At 40.3% G+C, this 22738-nt stretch overlaps 1 protein-coding gene across 6 annotated transcripts in view; it reads right to left on the bottom strand.

Moving 5' to 3' along the window:
• The window catches only part of CNKSR3 (CNKSR family member 3), a 129854-nt gene that overhangs the window by 12337 nt on the left and 94779 nt on the right, over window positions 1–22738 (bottom strand). For all 6 annotated transcript variants that reach the window (XM_082404552.1, XM_082404556.1, XM_082404553.1 and 3 more), the window contains 7 exons: window positions 17543–17745; window positions 16940–17027; window positions 11247–11288; window positions 8590–8709; window positions 6501–6560; window positions 1876–1944; window positions 1490–1636 (listed from right to left, as the gene is read on the bottom strand). In XM_082404552.1, coding sequence (XP_082260678.1) covers window positions 1490–1636; window positions 1876–1944; window positions 6501–6560; window positions 8590–8709; window positions 11247–11288; window positions 16940–17027; window positions 17543–17745 — 729 coding nt within the window. The remainder of the gene's footprint in view (window positions 1–1489; window positions 1637–1875; window positions 1945–6500; window positions 6561–8589; window positions 8710–11246; window positions 11289–16939; window positions 17028–17542; window positions 17746–22738) is intronic.

Below are 22738 nucleotides of genomic sequence, written 5' to 3'. Positions count from 1 at the left end.
CCGTGCTGTGTGGTTACACCTGGGTAACAGGCCAAGACTGGACTCTACCTGAGACAGCACCCGCTGGCTTCCCCTCCTTATTCTGCCTCCCTCCCTCCCGGACAAGTTTTACCTGAAGCACAGGCACTAAATCGCTTTCACAAGAATGTCTGCCACACACTCTGCTTCTAGGAAACCTTGTCTGGGCACCGCCCTTCCCTGATGGTAGCACATCCTCGGTTGGCGGGCGTGTGTCTAAAGAACAGCATTCCTCTCCTCCACCAAACAGCCTAGCATCCGCCTCCCAAATCCCACCTAGTTTTCCAGGCTCCAAAGGGCTCCCACCTCCTCAGGAGGAGGCTTCTTCACCTACCTGTCCATACCCGCCGCCCCTTCTTCAGAACCTAACATTCACGCCCCTGCACCGAGGAGCTGACAGAGTTGCCGTGTGGCAAGCACTCCATCAACTATCAGTGAAGACCTCTTCGACGTTACGTAACACACTCTGAGAATTCCAGAACTATTGAAAGCTGGTACCCCTTATACTGAGCGATGCAAACAGAAGCAGCTGGGGTGTGACTGATATGTTCCATTATTATTTAAAAAGCGAACTTAATTATGTGCCCCTTCCTGGCTCCACCCTCCACATCCTGGTCTTTATTTTTATGTGTCTCCACACCCCTAAGGTACACACACAGGCATATTTCCCGTGCTCTATGCATCACGAAGTGTCCAAATTGATGGCTTGACACCACTGCTGTTCCTTCCACTTGAAGATGTACAATAAAATCACAGACAGTTACATATAAATGGCAAATCTCAATCTTATAAAAGGGCACTAAAAGGTGATTGCTTTTCATTCATGATTTAGGAATTAAACACTAAGAACTGATGACATAAGGAAGAGGTTGGTCAGGGTGCATGGTCCAGCCAGGTGTAGGCAGTAAGGAGTGCACTGTTTGTAGAGAATTTCAATAATAAAACTCACTAAAGACCGGTCTGCTTTTTATTATCACCCAAGACTGCCAAATCTAAACAACAGAGTGATACAGCTCCCAGCTGGGCGGGTTGATCTCACAGCCCACACCCCTGCCTTTTCAAACCATTGCTGAGGACTCAACCCCATGCGGTCTCTCTAAGATCAGTGGTCAAACTGGATTCCTTTATGTGAGCACGTGTTTGAAACAAGAGAGGAAAAGGACCAGAAGGAACTTTCTGTAGTGCTGGCAGCCACTCGCCACCAAGTGGCTACCAAGCACTGAAATGTAGCTGCTGAGACAGAGGAACTGAAGCTTTCATTCTAATTGTTGAAATAGACACTGGTGGCTGCCATACTGTTCAATGCAGAGCCAGCATGGCTATTTTCATATAAGTAAGATTATAGGATAATTATCCATACACAAACTCCTGAAACCAATCAAAGCGTAGTCTTTCTTTTTGGAGACAAATCAGATATTGGACGTTGTTCTTGCGCCGATGCCAGAGGAAAGATTTCAACCAGTGACAGTACCTGGACCAGAGGCGGCTTCCATCGTAGGTTTTTCAGGGGGGCAGGAGTGAAGTTGAAGGAACTCGTGGGCCGCTTCTTAAGCAGTAACACAACTCCTGTAGGATTCTCTCTCAACTTTCTCACCAGATTTTTCAGCTGCCATCCCACCTTCGAAGAAAGAAAATGAGAAGAGGGCACTTGCTCATGAATAACGAAAACTCAAACCTATGAACTTATCTCAAGGAAATCAGCTATGAGCGAATAGGTAGACACAAATCTGTTCATCCTAACACTGCTTAAAATTATGGAAAATTGGATATAAATTGCAAATTTTTTAAATGCATGCAAAACGGTTTAAAAGTTCTAGAGGGGAATATGAAGTCGGAAGTCTCAGTGAACAAACTCACCACAGTTTGCTGATTAACCTGAATGACTTCATCACCGGCATGAATCTTCTGAGATCTGTCTGCAGGAGACTATTAGAAACAAACAGAGAGAGACCTGTCATATTTTTTTAAACCTTCTACTTCTTTCTGCTTCTATTTCGTCTCCTTTCTTTTTTCTACAGAAAACGAGCAATGGAAATATAATCTCAGGAAACATTACACAGTGTACTTGAGTTCCTCAAAGTACACAGCCCGTAGAACTTGGCATGTGGGTACTGGTGTTCTCTCTTTTATTAGCAGTTTGTTATAACAGATAATCTGTCAGTTGGAACAGCTAAGGTTCATCTAACCTATCGTGAAGAGTGGGACGCACTGTCCACATAATGGGCTGATCAAAGCCATTGGTTCATCTAAAATGAAACTTACCTCTATCCCTATCAAAATTAATCTTGTAAAAGCCGACCAACTGCTTAACGTGGACCAACTGCTTAATGTGTAAAGATCATCAGTGTACCTCTGTCATACCATTTCCTTTTAAGCAATTATTAAAACTAAATCTTACTTCTACTTAAACTTCTTTTACATATTATAATGCTATTAACATAGAAAGATAGTGACAATAGAAAATATTTCTTTAGAGAAAATTTAAATTTTTTGCATTTTCAGGTGGAATTCTAAGTGAATGTGTTGTCACAGTATCAAAACAAAGTCCAGGCTTTGTTTCCCTCAAATAATAGTTTGCTACAAATTTGCAAATATTGATACAAATATATATACATCCACATATGTGTGTATAGACAGATAAACGGATGTAATCTATTTGTCAAATATTTTCCCATAGTTTCTGGTTCACTGAATTAAACTAAACTCTTTATGTTTAAGATATTTCAGATGATTTTTAAAAATGGTTAAAAAAAATTCTGCCAACAACCTTTACCTAAGCCTAAGATATCATTAGGTTTATTTTATGGAGTTTTGAGAACACTGAGATTGTGTTAAATAACTTACTGTGTGTCCAGTGTTATGGACACATAGTAAGTGAAAGATGCAGAATATAATTTTATGCTTATTATGTGGTTTTTAAAATTAAAGTAGTACCTTAAAATTTTTCCCCTGACAAATTATATGTTAAAGTGATTATTTCATCTTAAAAGGAATCTGTGCCATAATTTCATCTCAAATTTTTTTCTCTCACTAATATATTTTTCAGACTTTAACATTTTGGCATTTAGTTGTACATGAAATTTGAAAAATATTTTAGAATAAGAGTAATGTCTAATCCTTCCCAGAAGTATAAGTTTATTTTTATTATTATTATTATTATTATTATTTAATTGCAAAAACAACAAATGCATGGAATAAAATAAAACAGAACTATGTAAAAAAAAAAGATATGTCATATGATCAAAAGAGAAAGAAAGGATCAAACTTTGATTTCAAATTATAATCAAATGTTATCTAAGCCAGAGTGTTTTATTTTGTGACTTACATAGCTGACTGAATCTTCAATTTACAACCATCCTTTAAAAATAGCACCTTTGAACACAGTGATAGGTACAGCAACTAAACTCAAGACACCCTTGCTGAATTTTCTCACTCAGCTGTTGTGATAGGCTCAACAAAGAAACGAGCAAGTTAAAAAAAAAAAAAGAGAAAAAAAGAAAGAAAATGAGCAAGTAGTGTTAAACTGTAGAAACAGTCTCTTTGATTTACCTAGGGCCAGCATAAAGCATAGGTAATTATAACAGTTATTTTTGAAAGCATTTAACCTGCTACCATAACAACCAGCAATGCCTCACCTGAGAGACTAGCATTGTGGGTACCACAGGGAGATGGCTTGTCTCAAATCTTTCTATTGAAGCACTTCTTAAACAAACGAATGTATCAAAGCTCCTTTTTGCCCCTGGTGTCAGATGCCTAACCCATGGTTACAGATCAACTTTAGTAAGTCTGATCGTCATCAGTCCAGTCCAATTAATCTTCCTGGGCTGGAGATTCATCTGAGGTACGCTTCACTTTCTAAAAGATGGCCCTGAGGCCAGGAAGTCCCTGTTTATAGATATGCAATCTAAAAAACAAGCCCCGGTGTCCTGAACTGACTTCCCTTCCTAAGGATCCTCTCCCATTCATTTCTCAAATATCCTACCAAGTGATTAAGAGTTGTGCTTGGCAGAACACTGGTAAAGAGAGAGCCTGATAACCAAAATTCTCCCTAGGGCAGTAGCTCTTGCCTATCTTCACCATGTGCCGGGCTATTGAAAAATGATGCTTGTTCTGGTTTGCTGCAGAAGAGTGATGACCTGGAGAAGACTGCATCCATTCTTCAGAGGCTCACCTACTTCCCAACTCATGTTGGGGGTGGGGAATAGGAGTACGGACGAGGTCCTATCAAGACTTCTGCCAAGGTCTTGAACAACATCAAAAAAGAAGATAGAGAATCACTAGATCCTGTTAGTCTCACCTTGGAATGATCCTGGCTGCTCAGGTAACCTCCAAAAAAAACCAAAAAAAGTGGACAGGAGGCCTGAGATGACCTTCTGGCATTGCTTCAGCCTGGAGTCCAAGATAGAGGGAATGCAGTTTGGGAATTCTGTCCACTATCACCCCCCAACACTAGACTTGCATTAAAACATTCTGACTTAGGGTCGCTTAAGTCATAGCGACCTTAAGTGATAGCCAGAAAGCTGTCCTGGAGCTGGCATTTTTCTACTGTCATTTAAGTGTAAAATGTCCAGCATTAAGTGTAAAATATCCAGCTCAAGCCCTTGAGAAGTGGACTCTTACCTAACTTCCCACTTTTCATCGACAAGAATTAGAAAGTATCTGGCATATTCCAGACACACAATGAACACAAGGTGATTGACTGAAAGAATGAGGGACATTTTCAAGTGGATTACACGTTTTCCCTTTTTTGATCTTTAACAAGATGGAAACCACCTCTCTCTAGGACGACTTGTTTACCATCCTGTACGGCAGCTCTAGGATTGACCACATCCAAGGAAACCCTGAATCTCTCACCCAGTCCCATGATCTGGTAGGAATTCTACAGAATGTATCATTTGACATTTCATTTGATTCAAAGGCAGTTTTGTTTAGTTATCTCATCCTTAAAGGTGGCGGCGGAGGGCAGAGGGGGGCGGTGAGGGAGAGGGGTAGACAGTGAAAGGAAGAAATCTGTGCGCCTTCTGCTAATAATATTATAGTGTTTTACATGTTCTTCCGAGATTGAAATTGATTCAAAGACCCGACTGAGTCTGGAACTGCACAGGTCTGGTTGTTAATGCAATCATCAAATTGCTAGACACAAAACTTTAACTCTCTTAAAAACTGAAACGACGTTCACCATTCTTCTGAATCTATCCAACCCCCCCCCCAAATGTACTGAGTGGTACATGAGTATGTTCTCATTGTGGTTCAGCTAAAATATATAAAGTCTCTGATAAGGATAAGGGAGGAGCATTTGTTGTGATTTTTTTTTTTCTTTTGCACCATCCCCAGCCTTTAAGAACGTCTTGTGCCATTATTGCCTATTAGGTGATGTGGTATAAAAATTCCCAGTGGTCTCAGTGTATTCTCAGTGGAGCTCAACAAAGAATGCTTAAAGACACTACCATCTTCTATTCATTCATCTCCCAGAACTGCACAATTAATTTATAACTCATTGACTGCCTTAAACGATGCCATTTTTTTCTAATTACAAAAATCAAGTGTGTGTCACAAACCCTCATCAAAGATCGTGCTATTTTATTTTATCAACAGACCTAGCAGCTGAAGCTCAAACTCCAATACATATTTCCACCAGATTAGAAAAGTAGTTGCCAAGTCTCTTGTTTCTTGAATTACTTCCTCTTGTCTTAATTGATTAAATAGTAACTAATTCCATAGACACATGCTTCTTTTCCACAGATGCAGGGAAGCTTTTCAGACATTTCTAGCTTCATATCAATGTCGTTCAAAAGCTAGCCATACTGTAGGTTGCATAAAGAAAGTATTCAATTAGCTCTACTTTTCACAAATTCAAAATGTTTGAGAGGCTAAAGAAAAACCTTTCATGTAGCAGAATTTTCAAAAGGAAGATAACAGGGTACAAAGTCCCTTTCAGTAGAAGCAGCCCTGCTTTTTCTATTCAAAGGATTAGGGGGGAGAAAAACTAAATTTCAATATCATGCAAATATTATGAAATACAGCTCTATAAAAAGAATCTTTGTCATGCAAAAATCCCCAAATAGCCACTCTGGTGACACATATAAATTCCATTTTAAAAAAACTATATTTTACACATATGGTCACCAATTCCAGCTCTTATAAGAGGGATTCTCAACAACAAAGAGATCGTTGTTTTTTGTATTTATGGGTTAACGTTTTCAGGGTGCAAAAATAATAATAATAATAATATACGCAAGGGTGGCGGTGAAAACTGGGCAAGGTGTGTGAACGAGAGCAATAAAGGACAACTTAAATAATACACTGACGACAGTCGGATAAGCTGCATGCTAGCCGCAGAAATAAACAAGACAGGCACCGTCGCTCCCACTACAGATAATACAACAGCACACAGCACGCACACATTTAAATGAAAAGTATACGGACTCTGTCAAATCTGTTTGACCATACAATGGTTTTACATTTAATGGATAAGCACTTACATTTTCTGTGGTTCCAGTAATCACGTGCAATCCATCATAGGTTGATTTGATGTACATGCCCTAGAGTGAGTCAGACATATTAACTCATTACTCCAACATTTAGAAATGGAGCCGCAAGTGAGACGTAAACTTATAAAACATTAAAGGCAGTCCCTTCAGAACACCACTCATTTTTCAGTCTCCTGAAACACTGCAAGACAAGACCCACAGAGCAGGAAGGGGAACTCACCAAGGCGAAATACTGGTGAAAGAAATCAGAAACAAGATCTCTTTGATATTATAATTTGTGTACCAGGCGCACAGAATTTTGGTCTAACTCTGGGGACTCAGAAAGAATGTTCTCAGACCTGTTGAATGAATGAGGCAGTTCAAACAAGGCCGGTCCTCTCCTGACCACTTCTCTGTGTAGTGACACAATATATTCAGTTAATTTGGTCTCAGCAGTCCCTGCACGGTAACTTATTCAAGCCACTAACAACCAGACCAGGATGTATGAGCAAAGACTGTTAAGTAACACAACATAGGAAATAAATTAGAAACAGGCACTCCTGCATTTTAAGGGGGGGCGTAAAGATTAACACGCTCCTTCCTCAAAGGCCCGATAGGCAAACTCAGAGATGAACGCCTAGCATGGAGGAAACACCTCTGCAGTTTGACACAGCATGTATAAAAAAGAAGGTTTATTAAACTTTGATAAGATGGGGAAAGAGCAAAAGCAAACAGAGCAAAGAGTAGTTGCTCACCCTGGTACCAATATTGTATTGATAATAACACAGATTCCCCTCGGAAGTCATTTTGACCGTGAACTTGCCCTGCTCAGCAACCTACTGCACTCTGCAATGAGCATCTCATCCAATGCTAACACCTGAACCGCTCTGCCTGCCCTCTCCTTTCCCATCACTTTCATCGGCGGAGTAACTGGCTTCCCCCTCCACACAGTACTCCTCTTCCCAGAGCTTTGCTTGTATAACTTTACCTTCTGAAATGGCAACTCCATTTCTGCCCACGCGAGGCAGTTCTCCGCTTCAATATGTGAATAAACCCACCTCCAGGAACTCTTCTGTGTGTACTCCATTATAAGCCATCATTTACTCTGAAGCCAAGCAGTCTCGGTATGTACATTTCTCCTTACCAAGAATGTGGGCTTGTCAACATTTGGTTGATTTTTGTTTTCCTGAGAGCAGAGACTGCCCTGATATCTTCCCACAGCTACCTACACACTAGGCACTCCCCTTCCCCCCCTCCCCCTCCCCCTCCTCCTCCTCCTCTTCATCAATACCAGCCACGGTATCTGCAGCCACCAATTACTGCACACATACTATTCGTCCAGCATCTGGCACTCAGCATGCATCATCTAATTTAATACATTCAGCAACCCTCTGAGGGTTATTATCATTATTATTATTCACTTTTGACAGATGAGGAAATTGACACATAAAGAGGTAAAGTCACTTGACCGCTGGGATTTAAACCACACTCTCTGACTCAAAGCCTCTAAGCTCATCAATGGGCCTCACAGTTTCCTCACTTAAATTTCAGCAGATTAACCATATTGGCTGCACGCTAGGTATTTGGAGATGTAGGTACCTAGGTGCTGATCTAGGAATCTACCTGTATGTCTTCTCAGGGCCTTTTATTACAGAGCTCATACATTACTTCTAAGGCATTTCTGAACTTTTTTTTAAGAATCATTTCTTTCAGCCAGTCTCTTCTCAGCCTAAGTGGTAACAGAGACTTCAAAGCAGATGTTGTTTTGTACCCAGAGACCATCTTTCCTTTGTGGAAATGTTTTCTATCTCCTTGCATTGCTAAGACCTAAAAATAAAACTGTTAAGACAATTCCTTCGAGATATAAGTATATAGTTTTAAAACACTATTTATTTTTATACTTTGAAGACATAAAACTTATCAACACTTCAAGATGGCAAATTCCTAACTACATAATGGAAGACAGTCTAATTGAATTCTACTATTCAGAATTCTAGTGAAAGCAATAAGGAATTTAAGAAACACACACACACACATACACACCAACTGTAATAAATGATAATGTTATTTGAAAATAAACAAGTGTTGTCAGAATCCTTACCAAGCCTTCGCCAGGTTTAATGTTTGGTAAGTGAACTTCTTCCAGACATGCACACTGGCTCATAACAGGATCCGTGGTAGATCGGATTGTTTTATCACAGATGCCATTTAAAACCTTGACCTAGAGTTGGAGAGGCAAACAGGGAAGGTTCAATCATTAACCAAATTTATCTCCGGCTGAATTTTTTTTTTAAATGCACTTCACCTATCATCTTTAGCTCTGGTTGTGATAGTACTGTGATAATACTGCTCAGTGAACACACGACACTTGGGTTCCATATTTGCAATGTGTGGGAATAGTGCCACTATTTCAGCTTTGCTTAAAAAGTGCACCTTTTATATTAACTCGTTTACAACCACTGAAGCGCACAGGCTGGGCAGAAACCCCCTTTCAGCAGTTAAAGAGTCCTGTATTCCCCAGCCATCTGTGTGGTTTTTTAGGGATTGCTCACATTCTCCGCATACCAAATACGGACAAGGTAAAAAAATATATACTTTTGCCTGCACCTTTTTTTTAATAGATTTTATATTTTAAACTGTTTTAATTTTAGAGAAAAACTGAGCAGATATTAGAGTTCTATATACTTCCTTCCCTACCCCAACACAGTTTCCAACACAGTTATATTATTAGAGCAGTTAATAATAACAAGATTTTATTAACATCTTGCATTAGTGTGGTACATGCATTACAACTGATGAACCAATAGTGTTACATTATTGTTAACTAAGGTCTGTAGTTTACATCAGGGTTCACCCTTTGTGGTGTACAGTTCTATGGGTTTTCACAAATGCGTAATGTCATATATTCACCATCACAGTATCACAGAGAAGAGTTTCACTACCCTAAAAATCCCCTCTGCTCCACCTACTTGTCTGTCCCCGCTCCCCCACTATGAAGCCCTGGCAATCACCCATCTTCTCACTGTCTCTATAGCTTTGTCTTTTCCAGAATCCTACATAGTTGGAATCATACAGTATGTAGCCTTTTCAGATTGGCTTCTTTCACTTAGTCATATGCATTTAAGATTCCTCCATATCTTTTCATGGCATGATAGCTCATTTCTTTTTATTGCTGAATAACATTCCATTGTCTGGATGTACCAGTTTGTTTACCAGTCACCTACAGGACATCTTGGCTACTTCCAAGTTTTGGCAGTTAGGATTAAAGCTGCTCTAACATTCTGTGAAGGTTCTTGTGATATAAGCTTCTTTCATTTGGGTAAATACCTAGGTGTACAACTGCTGGATCGTAGGGTAAGAGTATGTTTAGTTTTGTAAAAAACTGCCACAGGGTCTTCCAGTGTGGCTGTACCATTTTGCATTCCTATCAGCAACGAACGAGAGTTCCTATTGCTCCACATTTGGTGCCGTCATGTGTTGGATTATAGTTATCCTAATAGGTGTATAGTGGTACCTTGTTGTTACTTTAATTTGCAATTCCTTAATGAAACAGTGTTGAACATCTTTTCATATACTTATCTGCCAGCTGTATATCTTTTTCCATGAGGTGTCTGTTCGGATCTTTTGTCCACTTTTTAATTAGGTTGTTTGTTTTCTTATTATTGAGTTTTAAGAATTCTCTGTGTATTTTGGCTACAAGTCCTTTATCTGATATGTGTTTCAGAAAACAGTTTCTCCCAGCCCATGGCTTGTCTTTTCATTCTCAGTGCATTGATGAAGCAGTGTTTTTCATTTTAATGCAGTCTACCTTATCCATTTTTCTCTCATGGATCACGCTTTTCGTGTTGTATCTAAAAACTCATCGCCAAACCCGAGGTCACCAAGATTTTCTCCTGTTATTTCTAGGCATTTTATAGTTTTGCGTTTTACATTTAGGTGTATGATCTTTTTAGTAATGGCTCACATTCTCTGAACGCCAAACACTGACCGGGTACAACTGTAGAGACGTGAGGATCTCTATTAAGCGGTCCCCGTGTAGAAATCACAGTGGCTACGTGTGGTTACTTCTCCCGATCAGATTCATCTAACCTTTGAAAATTAAACAACTAAAGAAATCAGGAGATTCCGAAGAGTGATTTTTTTTTTCCCCAAGGGGGAGAATCCAAGAAGTGACACTTTTTACATTCCTCCAATGTGTTTAGCCTCCCTATTTATGGAAAATATATTTATAGCAGTTTCATTACTAAATTCCTCAACATCAGTAGGAGGAAGGCCTTATCAAAAGAGCACAGGCTGGCTTATGTCAAAAGGAGGAAGCGATGATGAATAGTTACAGAATGCTCTTTAAACAGTCACAGTACATCTCCCTTCTATCATGAGGTTTTTGCCAAGATTTTTTTTTTAAACAAAATGGTCCTAAAGTGAAATCTGCACAACAGTTTAACCCTGATTAACAGGCTAGTTAGTAATTTAAGTATAATTGTACCCTGATGAAGGGTTCAGAGCAGGGAAAAAAAAAGTAAAGCAGAGACCCCAATATATCCAATTTAAGCACAGGAATTTTCACAGGAGTTGGTCTTATTGTTAAATAACTTTTATTCTTCCTTTTCCACCTAAATTAATAGACTCATATCCCAAAAGCCGATATTTCGAAGCATATCCTGAAATAATTAGCCACAGTACATTTATTTTAATTCACGTGATTCCCACTGTTTTGGGAAAAGGAATTTTACTGTAACTTTTAGAAGGTATACTTACTACAGCCAAAACTTTATCTTCCATTTCTGCTACAAGGCAATCCTAAAGGAAGAAAGAAGAAAATGAAAACTATAAGAGCTAAAAACTTTCAGAAACCGTTGGCTTAGCTCACTAGATATTTCCTGGGGTCCAAGGAGGTCCCTGACACACTTCCCATCCTGCAGCCTGAGCAGTCCTGGACCATCTGGAGGAGAAACCTGGATGAGAGAAGAGGGCAGAGCAGGAAAGGAGCTGACATTTGACTCCTCCTAAGATTTCAATCTCTCCTGACCCAGGATGCTAATCATCCAAGGAACCCATCTGACCAATTATTTGATCAGAAAGCCTACAAAAATCACCAGAACTGAAAATCCACCTACTATCCAGACTGTACAGAGAGTAGGAAGCCAGAAGTCAGAGTCGAAGAAAGTTGACAATGACTCTCAAATGTGACCCCAGGCTGAGCTAGCACTGGGCCAACAAGCCTGGAGTCTTTAGCTCTGGGCCTGCCCATAAGAATAGCTTTCAAATAAGGGCTTGAGTAAACTTAGCCACAGAGTTTATTTTAAGCACCAGTGAGATTAAATCAGATATTTTGGTCCTTAATAGATGAAAAGCGTTCAACAAAACGTTCATTAACACACTGCCAGAAAAGTGGTCTTGAGGTATGCTATTGATGACATCAAAGAATGGGCTGGAATGCAAAGCACTGTTTACTCAGCTTAAGAACAAAAGACTCAGAACCTTATGAACCCAGTTAGCTGATTATAGGAATAACCATTGTCCTGTGGAAAAGCAGCCAAAGTGAAACTGCCAACGTGCAACTCTCAGTTAACCTTCTAAAGCGTACCTACAGCAGATTTCAATCAACATGGCAGAGTGCATGCAGAAGAAGAGGGAGATCAACGAGATTCTTGACAGTTTATCTGGCACCATTCAGTAAATCCCAAACTGGGGCACCCTAAGGAAAATGCGAATTATGTTATGTACAGGAAGGATACTGATCAACTCTGTTGGATTTATCAGACAAAGATGTTCACTTCAATCAAAATGTCATTTTAGGTCATTTTTTACTGCCACTGGGGGTAGGGGTAAAAATGTATGATATTCTACCCTATGTGATTTTATAATCAGATTTTAGGTGCCTTCTTCTTAAAAGGTTTTTAAATTTTCTCTACTAGGTAAAAATGTGGGAAATAATAGTCACTCTACTGTTCCCAAAATTTACACAGACTCTCAGGAAAAGAGCAGCCTAGTGAGAAAACACTTAAAAAGAGGAAATTTAGGAATGTAGTTTTGCATGCGTGAATCTGATATAAATTCAAACTCCAGGAGCAACTGCTGTAAAATATGAATGATTACAGTTCAAAAATGTGCTTTTCGGCCTCCATCTTTTGCATGGAACTAAACCATCAACTACGGTGATGGCCCCTCCCCTACTCACACCATCTGAAGGACGGAATTCTCAAATAAATGTCAACTTTAGCAAAACAGAATACTTACACAGTCTCGTGCTAGAAATAAAACTAATGATTTGTGTTTATGATTTTTCACTACACATCCCAAATGATACGAGGGCTGCCATCCTCAGGAGGTAATCACCCACAGGCAGAGAGCTCCTGGCCAAACACCAGGGCCCAAGCATCAAGGTGCACGTGTGACCTCATGGTCCCTCCAACTTGATTCCCTGACGGATCCGAGGAGCCACCAAGAAAATGGGCTCCTGTGGTGACGGAGCCAGTGGGCGAGGAGCACGCCTGTCTCCACGAACTGTCCAAGGCAGCGTGTGAAAGTGCCGCTTTTTACCTTCCGTCCCCGTGAACGTGGGTTCCCACACCCATTCCTACCGGGAGGAAGCAGCTGCAGGCCTGACTTCATGCTATTTGGCATGAAGGCAACAGAATGGAAAAAAGAAGTACTGGAACCAAGTCAGCCCTTCATGATCCCGACAGCAGGCCTGAGCTGTGTCACATTCTTTGGTCACCTGGGCCAGCAGACTCAGGCCAATCAACCTGGCAGAGACCCAGCCAGGGCAGCTAGCAGCTGCCCCTTCTCTGCCGCTCTTCCTTATTCTACTCTCTTGCTAACTGAGGAGCCCTGGGAGATGGGTTTAACCTCTCCATAGCTCAGTTTCCTTCTCTGTAAAGTGAGGATGATAAAACCTGTCTCAGAGAACTGTTGAGAATTAAACATGATGACACACGTCAGGCAGACACTCCATACCTGAGACCCAACCAGCTCCCAATAAATGGTCTCCTGACCTGCCCTCCTCTGCTGGGTGGTATGCTGTCTTTCCACTCAGTTTTTCTGGGCTCTCTACTGCTCAGCATGTCTTCCTACACTGGAACCCAGCATCTGCCACTGCCATGTTGTCTCCTGCCAGTTTTCATGCCCTCACAACTTCAGGAGGACAGATGAAGGAAAGAGATCAGAATCCCTTCCCACCAGGAGACTTCACCTGAAATTATAGCCTGAAAACTGGATGGAAGGCCTATCCATGGACTCGGCGTGGGACGTAAATGAATCGCTTTGCTATACACCTGAAACTAACACAACATGGTGAATTAACTATACTTCAACTAAACAAAGTAAAGAAAAAAAGTTAATTAGCATAAAGAAGAAGAAGAGTGCCATTTTCTTAACGGGGGAAGAAAACAACAACTGTTTATCCTTCCAATCTGGAGAGGTACACACTGTCATCAGAGGGAAGGATGCAGAGGAAGTAACAAGAAAGAGGAGGGGAGGGGCTTCCCTGGTGGCGCAGTGGTTGAGAATCCGCCTGCCAGTGCAGGGGACACGGGTTCGAGTCCTGGTCTGGGAAGATCCCACATGCCGCGGAGCAACTAGGTCTGTGAGCCACAACTACTGAGCCTGCACGTCTGGAGCCTGTGCTCCGCAACAAGAGAGGCCGCGACAGTGAGAGGCCCGCGCACCGCGATGAAGAGTGGCCCCCGCTTGCCACAACTAGAGAAAGCCCTCGCACAGAAACGAAGACCCAACACAGCCATAAATAAATAAAAATAAAATAAAAAAAAAAAAGAAAGAGGAGGGGAGAGTGGCAATATGTGGAACAGAGAAAGAAGAAAAGGGACAAACAAATGCCTGTCTTCACACACAGGGACACGGAGAATACAAACTCTAGGAGAACACGTTCCTTGTCACCAGAAATAAAGAGACAGCTTTTATTCCTTCAATTCCCCAGGGGAAAAAAAAGCAATAAATGGAAAAGGCAGGTTTCTTCTTAAAGAGTCAAAAGATCTTTTGCCAAGAAGTTTGGAGAAAAACTGCACTTCCCGCAGTTGTGAGAGGGTGTGAAACCCCTGGCAAATTCAGCCTGCTGCTGCCACGACACCACACGTGGAAAAAGACATTCCACTCATCCTTCAACTGTGCACACAAATTTTACTACTTGCCAAAGCAACTACATTCTCCAATTACTACAGAAAACACACATCCGTCAAGAGCTAAACATGTTTTTCAATCTAAGTTCATAAAATGACATTCCCATATATATTTACACATTGCCAGTCTTAATCCTTAAAAATTGTTCAAATTTAAATAAACTAAAAAGTACCAGAAATCCCAACATATTTGTTAACTTTGTCTTCTTCTTAAGCCATCAAGTTCGGCTCCAGAAAAGCAGTACCAGAAAAGATTTTTATATTTCCTACTATAGGCTATTATTTCTTAAGTAGGCACTGTGCTATACATATATCTTATTTAATCTTCATAATCTTCTGAGGTAGGTATTACTATTTTTTAAATATTCTATACTACTTCTCTAGGTCTAATTTTGCATGAATAAGTAAATGCGGTCACATATATGCTTTTTGTAAGTGAATAAGTGTTTTCTGTTCTTTGGCTTGCCTCCTACATTCTCTCCCCACTTTTCTCCCAGCCAAAGTAAACCCAACTTTTCTTCCAGCCAAAGTAAACCCAACTTTTCTTCCAAATTGCCCACTGTATTTATATATTCCTTTGTATATAGGTTTTCAGATGTATTACGTATTACAAATACATATATACATACATTTTAAAATTTTTTGGTCACCATTTGTCTTCCTCTTACACTTTTTTTCCCGTTTTTCTTACTCCACAATAACTTGTAGGAATTCCAGCAAATCATCTGGTAAGGTAACTGTTAGTATTCCCATTTTACAGATAAGAAAATTGAGACTCATAAGTTTGAAGTGACTTGTCCAATGTCCCAGGGCTAAGTAATAGTAGAGGTAGGATTCGAACCCATAGCTGTCTGTCTCTGAAGCATATGCTCAATGAGCACCAAAGGGAAAACAAAAACAAAAAATAAACACAAACAGAAACAATACCTGTTGTGTCCCTTAAGTTTGGGTTAAATTTTTCCTGATAAGCAACAAATTCTCAACAGCTTATTTGTCAAAAGCATTATCTCATTCGTTTAAACACACATTTAAAAAGTACCATGAATCATGGGCCAGGCATCGTGCGGCCCCAGTAAACAGGGGTAAGTGTGATGAGGATGCCCAGTGGGCACCCTTCTGAGCGGGATCTGTACCCCTGGGCAGCCTCTACCGCAAATGCCAGGACTCGGTGGCTACACGATGAATGCACCGTGATTGGTGTCAGACTCTTTCTGTCAAAATTACTTTATGCGCCATAAAAACGAGCTGAAACTCAGAGCCACTTTACTGCTCTGAGCGTTTTCCGAAGAACATGGCCTCAAAACCATAACGATGAAGTCCCACGTGCCTCAAGTTCAAGGGCTGCTCAGGACTGGACCTTAAACAACAGCCAAACTTCACTCTTCATGTTCCGGGAACAGACAGAAAGCACATAGCTTTTTCAGAACTGCATCTATTTTATGGCATGGTTAGAACTGAGGAAAGGATGTTCTTTACTTTTTGCCAAATCAGCAGGGGAAACAAATGTGCAATCACAGAATTTTCAAATCTAGTGAGATGTGAAAAAAGAACAAGTTCTTCCTTATAGTTTATGGCCTTAACTCAATTCAAAAATAATTTTACAACAGTCTGCTACATGCCAGTTAATATCTTCCTGGTCTTCACTAAGATGCGAAGGTCTGGCAAATGAGCTGTGTGTGAAACTGACGTGTCACTTCCAAACCAGAACATTTGTCAGTGTGAGAATCACCGAGGTTCTCTGTCCCTCTGCCCCAGAGACAAACAACATAAGATACTGGTTGTTCTGTCAGCCTACAACCTGAAGTGAGGCGAGCTGAAGCAGATCCCTCAGCTGACCCATCTGGATGTAGATAATCCAGGAATAAATTGCTGAGGTTTGGGGGCTGTTTGTTACTGAATCACCACCAAGCTCCTCCTGACTGGTAAACCTAACCACCAGAGGTCAAAATGAAAAGAAAATTAACAAGCAGATACAGTAACATACTCAGAACAAAGATTATGGTGAAATGTAGTTACTCCAGAATTTCTATTTAAAAAAAAATTAAGTGCTCTAACATTTTAGAGAAAGTACAGGGCTATTAGCTCAATTATTTTAAAGCAAAAGAAGGTAATCTCTGATGTAAAGGTCACTGGTCATTTTTCACAGAAACTATCTGTAAATTCATCTAACTTAAAGCCCTTCATCTCTCCCCAGCTCTGATAGGGGGAGAAAGGGGGAGAAAGAAAGAATGGCACTTCATACCTGCATGTAAATCCTTTGAAGAAAAGGAAAAGGGAAAAAAAACTTTTAGAAAACACCAGTGATGTACTGACCTTCTGGACTGTAGTGGTCAGATCCAAGCAAAGCTGAATGATTTTGTTCTTTGTTACTGAGAAATCAGTGATCCCTGTAAATGGAGCCCTAGAAAGCAATGAAAATTCTCTTTAAAAAAAAAAAAAAGTGGAGAGGATGAACCCACTGGGATCCCACACTGTGTGTTAACAAGCACAGCTACACAACAAGCTGGTTTAAATTGTTCTGTAACTGTTGCCTCTCAAGTAACACATAAAATAGGAACCTGAATAGAACAGAGACAGAGAAGTTCTAGATAAAAACACATCCAAAAACGAGCCAAGAGAATGAACATCCCTTCAAAAGTCAACTGACAGCCTTCATACAAACATATAATCAGTAATGTTTAACCTCAGTAAAACTCAACTTTAACTCTTCTCTAAGCTGAGGTTAATTTGTTCCTGCTATTCACCTCAGGAACTTCCAAAGGGACCCTAAAATGGACCACTGACCCCAAACTCCTGGACAGGTCCAATGGCAAGGGCAAGAAAGGGATAAAGGTTCCTCTTCCTCAGGCAAAATACCGACTTCTATGCATCTCAGACCCTCCTTTTACCGGACAGTAAATTACACCCATCACTTACCGGTCCAGCCAAGCTAACAAGGCCTTGGCAGCGCCTATGAGCTCCACCACAGAAGTCAGGAACTCATTGGGGGGCTTGTGGGAGGTGTTCCCATCATAGGCTGGACTTTTTCTCCGGCTGCTTATGTAATTCTGTAAATTGTGGGAAGATGCTCGCAGTTTCAGAACCAAGTTCTTCATATTATCGGTTTCAAGGCCATAATTCTGGAAAACAAAATCAAAGGGAAAAATTCAAAACAATCAACAATGTCCAAACTCTGGTAATAACCAAAAACCCACTGAGTTACCTGAATAACTCCTACGTCAGCCACAAAACCCTACATGATTTGCTCACAGTGTTGATCTCACCCACATGGGCCACACCAGCCTTCCCTCTGTTCCTCTTGCCTCAGGGACTTTGTTCTCGCTAGTTTCTCTTCCCGAAATTCTCCTCCCACAAAGGTTGGCATGGACAGCTCTTTCCTATCACATCCTAATTAGCCCAAATGTCCCCTCCTCTTCAGGGCTTCCAGGACCATCTGGAGCAGTTTCTCAACCTGGGCCCTAGTGACATTTAAAGCCTAATAATTGTTTGTTTGGGTTGGGGGGTGGGATTCCTGTAGATGGTAGAATGTTTAGCTGGCCTCTACTCATTAGATATCAGTGGCATCCGGTCCCCAGCTGTGACAAACAAAAACGTCTCCAGACACTGCCAAGTACCTCCTGAGGTCACTCTCTAGCCATCACCTCTGTCATCTCTGAACCACCTTGGTCACTGCTGTCTTTCTAAGTCGGATGCAAGGTCTGCGAGAGCTGGGCTCTGTGTGTATTACTCGTGACTGCATTTCCAGGACAGCAGACGTAAAGCAGTCATTGAATGGAGGAACTTCCATCAGATAAAAGTCACACAGAAACAGAACAGCACTGACTAAACATCAATTCAACTGGAAGGTCATTTCCATCTTGTGAGCTTCTAACCTCCGTTCTTTCTGAACAATGTTTGACTTACCTGGGTGCTTTTAAAAAATCTGTTTCACATGACAATATTGCCCTAGACTACTCTCTTCCAGATAAAGAACAAATCCCAAGTAACAACAAGAAACGACATGTAAATCTGACATGACTTTGGGGGGAGGGTGAATTTCAGTATTCAATTGCATGTACACATCTTAAATTGGTGTTTCATCATTTTTTAAGAAAAAAGTGAAAATATTTTTGGGGTATATTAAACTGTGTCAATAGCATCCCAAAGCAAGAATGTGGTATCATTTAAAAATTGGTTATAATATATGGCCAACACTATTGAACACTTTATGCCAGAAACCGGGCTTAGTGCTCGGCAAATATTATCTCAGGTAAAACAGCGTATGAGGGTGGAAGTGATATTATCTCTATTTTGCAGGTGAGAAAACTGAGGCACAGAGACATTCAATAAATTCTCCAAAGTCACACAGCTAATCGGTGGAAGTCGAGGGGGATTCTAACCAAGGCAGTCTGCATCGAGGGTACAAACTTTGGATCACGATGCTGTATATGCCCCCTTCCACACTCCCTGTCCAAGAACGGGCAAAGCGATGAGACAGAAACCAGGATGGGTGCTGGACAAGAAAAAAGGGAAATGGCCGGTCATCCTGGATCTAGCACAAACTAGCAAACTGTTTAGCACCCCTAAATTCTATCCTGACCTGCTCCATCCCCTCTGATGTGTTAGAAGCTTCTTTCAGCCAGCTTCAGCCAACCTGGACCTCACTCTTGTCCCCACTGCATCTAGCCTGTCCCTTGGTCCCTCCTCTGTTACAGCCCCATCTCTAATGCCTCAGGGAGGGGTGAGAAATGTCCCCAGATCAAGATACATAAAGCATAAATAAACCAGGGAGTCTGTGAGAACTTTTTTCTTTTGGCAAGAAGAACAATGGTAAGTAGCAACAGTAACAACAAAAGACAATACCCTGAATGAAAACATTTCAAACTCTAATTAGATTTTATGTGAAGTTTAAATTTATGTGGCATGTTGCTTCTTAGAAAATAAAAAATATTTTTTAAAAAATTTATATGGAAAAGAGTTAAGAACAATTATAAAGAAAAAAATACTCTTCAGATGCATTAACTGAAATTGTCTTTGCCAGCTTTAAAAAAAAATGTAAATTTCAGAACAAAAATGAGTCTTCTGTATTAACAGTGATGTTCCGTCTAAATTTGATATTCATTCTTTTTTTTTTTCCACTGTCATTTTCTGGAGACCAAAATATGGCATTGTCCTTCAGTAGAGAAGACAAAAGTAAAAAGATGGATTTTCACCATGGCTTTTTAAATCAGAGAATCAAAGACTCAAAACTGAGTGGATAAAGAGCCACATGACACAGCTTGTTTTGAAGCACTTGTGACTGTGATTAAAGGGAAGTGTCCCCTTATTCAGTTAATTAGTCAGCCTGCCGACTCATAGCAAGAGTTCTGAACAAAAAAAGCAGGAAACTCAGCTTTCTATAGCCAATGACACCATGAATTACTCGGAACTTTTATTACTGTAGACAACATTTATTTCTTGAACTCAAAGAGGATTAAATTCATTTTAGTGTTACAGGAAATTTTAAACCTCAATCTTCTACAAACCTACCCCTTTTAATATTAAAATAAAGGAGGAGTGTAGCTTGTTAACTGGTTCTTTTCATTTCTATTCAGTTTCTCTGATTCTTTTTTTTTTTTTCCCCAAAAAACAAATCACGGGACTACAAGGATAGACAGATGTAGCTATAATAGATTATAATTTTATTTTATGTTTTCAGGTACTTCAGAGATTTTAATCAGTTTTATTAAGGTATACTTTATGATGCATAAAACTCACTAATTTTAAGTGCACGACATAATCAATTTTAACAAATGTACACAGTCACATAAGCACCATCACAATACAGAACATTTGCATCACCCCCAAAACATCCCTCATACCCCTGCATAGTCACTTTCCCCAACTCCCAGGCCCTGGCAACCTCTGATCTTCTTTCTGTCACTGTAGTTTTGCTTTTTCTACATAGATTATAATTTTAAAAAGCAGTAAAGAAGGAACAAAGAAAGGAAGGAAAATTCCATCCCCTTCCACCCCATTCCACAATAAGAAGAGAACAAGAAACTGATTATATTAGCTCCAAAGAACCTCTACTATAGAAACATAATCAGGAAAGGATTATTGACTTAAGTGTCCCTCAATGAAAGACAGTAAATGAATAATTTCTCAGACCAGATTTGATTATTTTCACTAATCTTTTCCCTAATATCTGTCTCCTTCAGAAATTGCTAATTTAAGATAAGGTATCAAGACAGTACAAACTAAGAAATGAAACGAATCTCCAAAAATCTAGACACGTACTACAAATCTTCCACTGAGATCTCACTTCATTAGAAGTTAGCCATCAGGGGTCATTTCCTGGTCTGGCTAGAGAAACGACCCATGAGACAGGAGAAAAGGAAAGAGGCAGATTCTCGCTCTTCTGGTGTCATAAATTGTACACATTTTAGCTAAGGACAAACCTTACACAACTTCTCCGCCACTTTTCTTTCCCCATTCCTACTAGCTCTGTCTGTGATCTAACATACATGGTGATTAAGGAGTTTCACAGTCACACAGTCAAATCCATTTTACTGACTTGGGTCAATTAAGTTTCAACCTAAGAAGTATACTTCACAGTTTAATAAGTTCATAGCAAGATCAAGTTAAATACAAATTGCTAGCATAGACTCCTCTTCCTGCACTATCTCTTCCCATAACAAAAAGGATAACAGTTTTTAACTGTTGCCATGGCTGGGTAAACGATAAACAGTGAGTCATCTCAGGGGTACACAACTGCACAGAAGCGCCCAGGGCAGGTAGATACATTACAGGTATTTCACTTAAGCACACAGGTAGGTGGTATCACTTCATACGTGCATGGATTCCAACTTTGTTCACTTTCTCAGCCTACCTCAACCTTAAAAACAAATCTGCCCCTGCCTTGGTCTTTAGGAAACTAGGGTTTGGTTGATCTGGCAACGAAAATGGGTTTTACAATTATACATTTTTACTCTCAATCCCACCCTAGAGACAAATGCTGTCCAACAGAACTTTCTGCAATGATGAAAATGTTCTCTATCTGTACTATCCAAATATGGTAGCCACTGGCCACAAGTAGCTACTGAGCACTTGAAATGTAGCTCTGTGACTAAGGAACTGAATTTTATTACTTCACTTTAATTAATTTTAATTTAAATAGTCACATGTGGCTAATAGCTACTGGAAAAAGCAGCTCAACAGCCCGTCCCAGTCACCCTCTGCCCCAGATACAGGGAGAAAAATTGGGCTCCGACTCTGAACTCAATCCTGGGAAGTGGTCCTGGTTTGCCTCAGAAAACAAGTCACTCTCCTAAGCCACTCCAGCCAGCCAAGGTCAATGTTCACAAAAGGGAGTTTTTCTCCTTGCTCCCTATCCAGAACCAGCTCTTTGTGGCCCATCTGCTCATCGGTTTTGGAACCTTAATCAATAGCTATTCCCTATTTTAGGTTCCTAAAGATCCTATCGGCACTTTTCTTTCCAAAACTTTGCAGTGGTTTTTGTTTTTTCCTCCCCCTCTCTTACTTCTAATTCTACTCATTTCCTGTCCATCATAAAATCAACATCCACTAAACTGTTTACATAAAAATGTCTTCCATAATACCAGGGACAACAGCAAACACACATTAACTGTCCAGGGGATGGACTGTTCAAGGCAAAAAAGTACCACCTATTTATATACACAAAGATCTATATGGTGTGAATGGGTTAAACACAGTATAATCAATAGATGCATTACCATAAGAATATTTTAAAAGGAGATTATAGCAAGGCTAAAGATATTTTAGTGAAATGCTCTGAAACCCTCCCCAACCCAGAAAAGGCACATTCATTTAAGAACCCTCCGTGACCCTCGCGTCAAATGCATTCACTGGCACGCTGCTACATGAAACATGTCCAGAATGAGTCTGAGGTCAAAACTTTGTCTACAAAGGAAATTAGAAGGAAATTGTAAGAGATAAAACACAGCTTTAGGTTCTGGCATCTGTCCAGCTCTGTTCACTTTAGTCTAATATTTTAAGAGGTAGGGAAGGGGGGAAAGCGGGGAGGCAGCTGTTATGTTAATTATCCCACTTGAGGCCCACAACGTGCCCCCAGTCCATCCTGCCTGCTCTCCTCCCATGCTATGGATTTCA

This window comes from Balaenoptera borealis (genome assembly GCF_965194805.1).
Source record: "Balaenoptera borealis genome assembly, chromosome: 9".
Lineage (NCBI taxonomy): Eukaryota > Metazoa > Chordata > Mammalia > Artiodactyla > Balaenopteridae > Balaenoptera > Balaenoptera borealis.
Note: the sequence above shows the minus strand (reverse complement) of the source record. Positions and strands in the feature narration are given on the sequence as shown.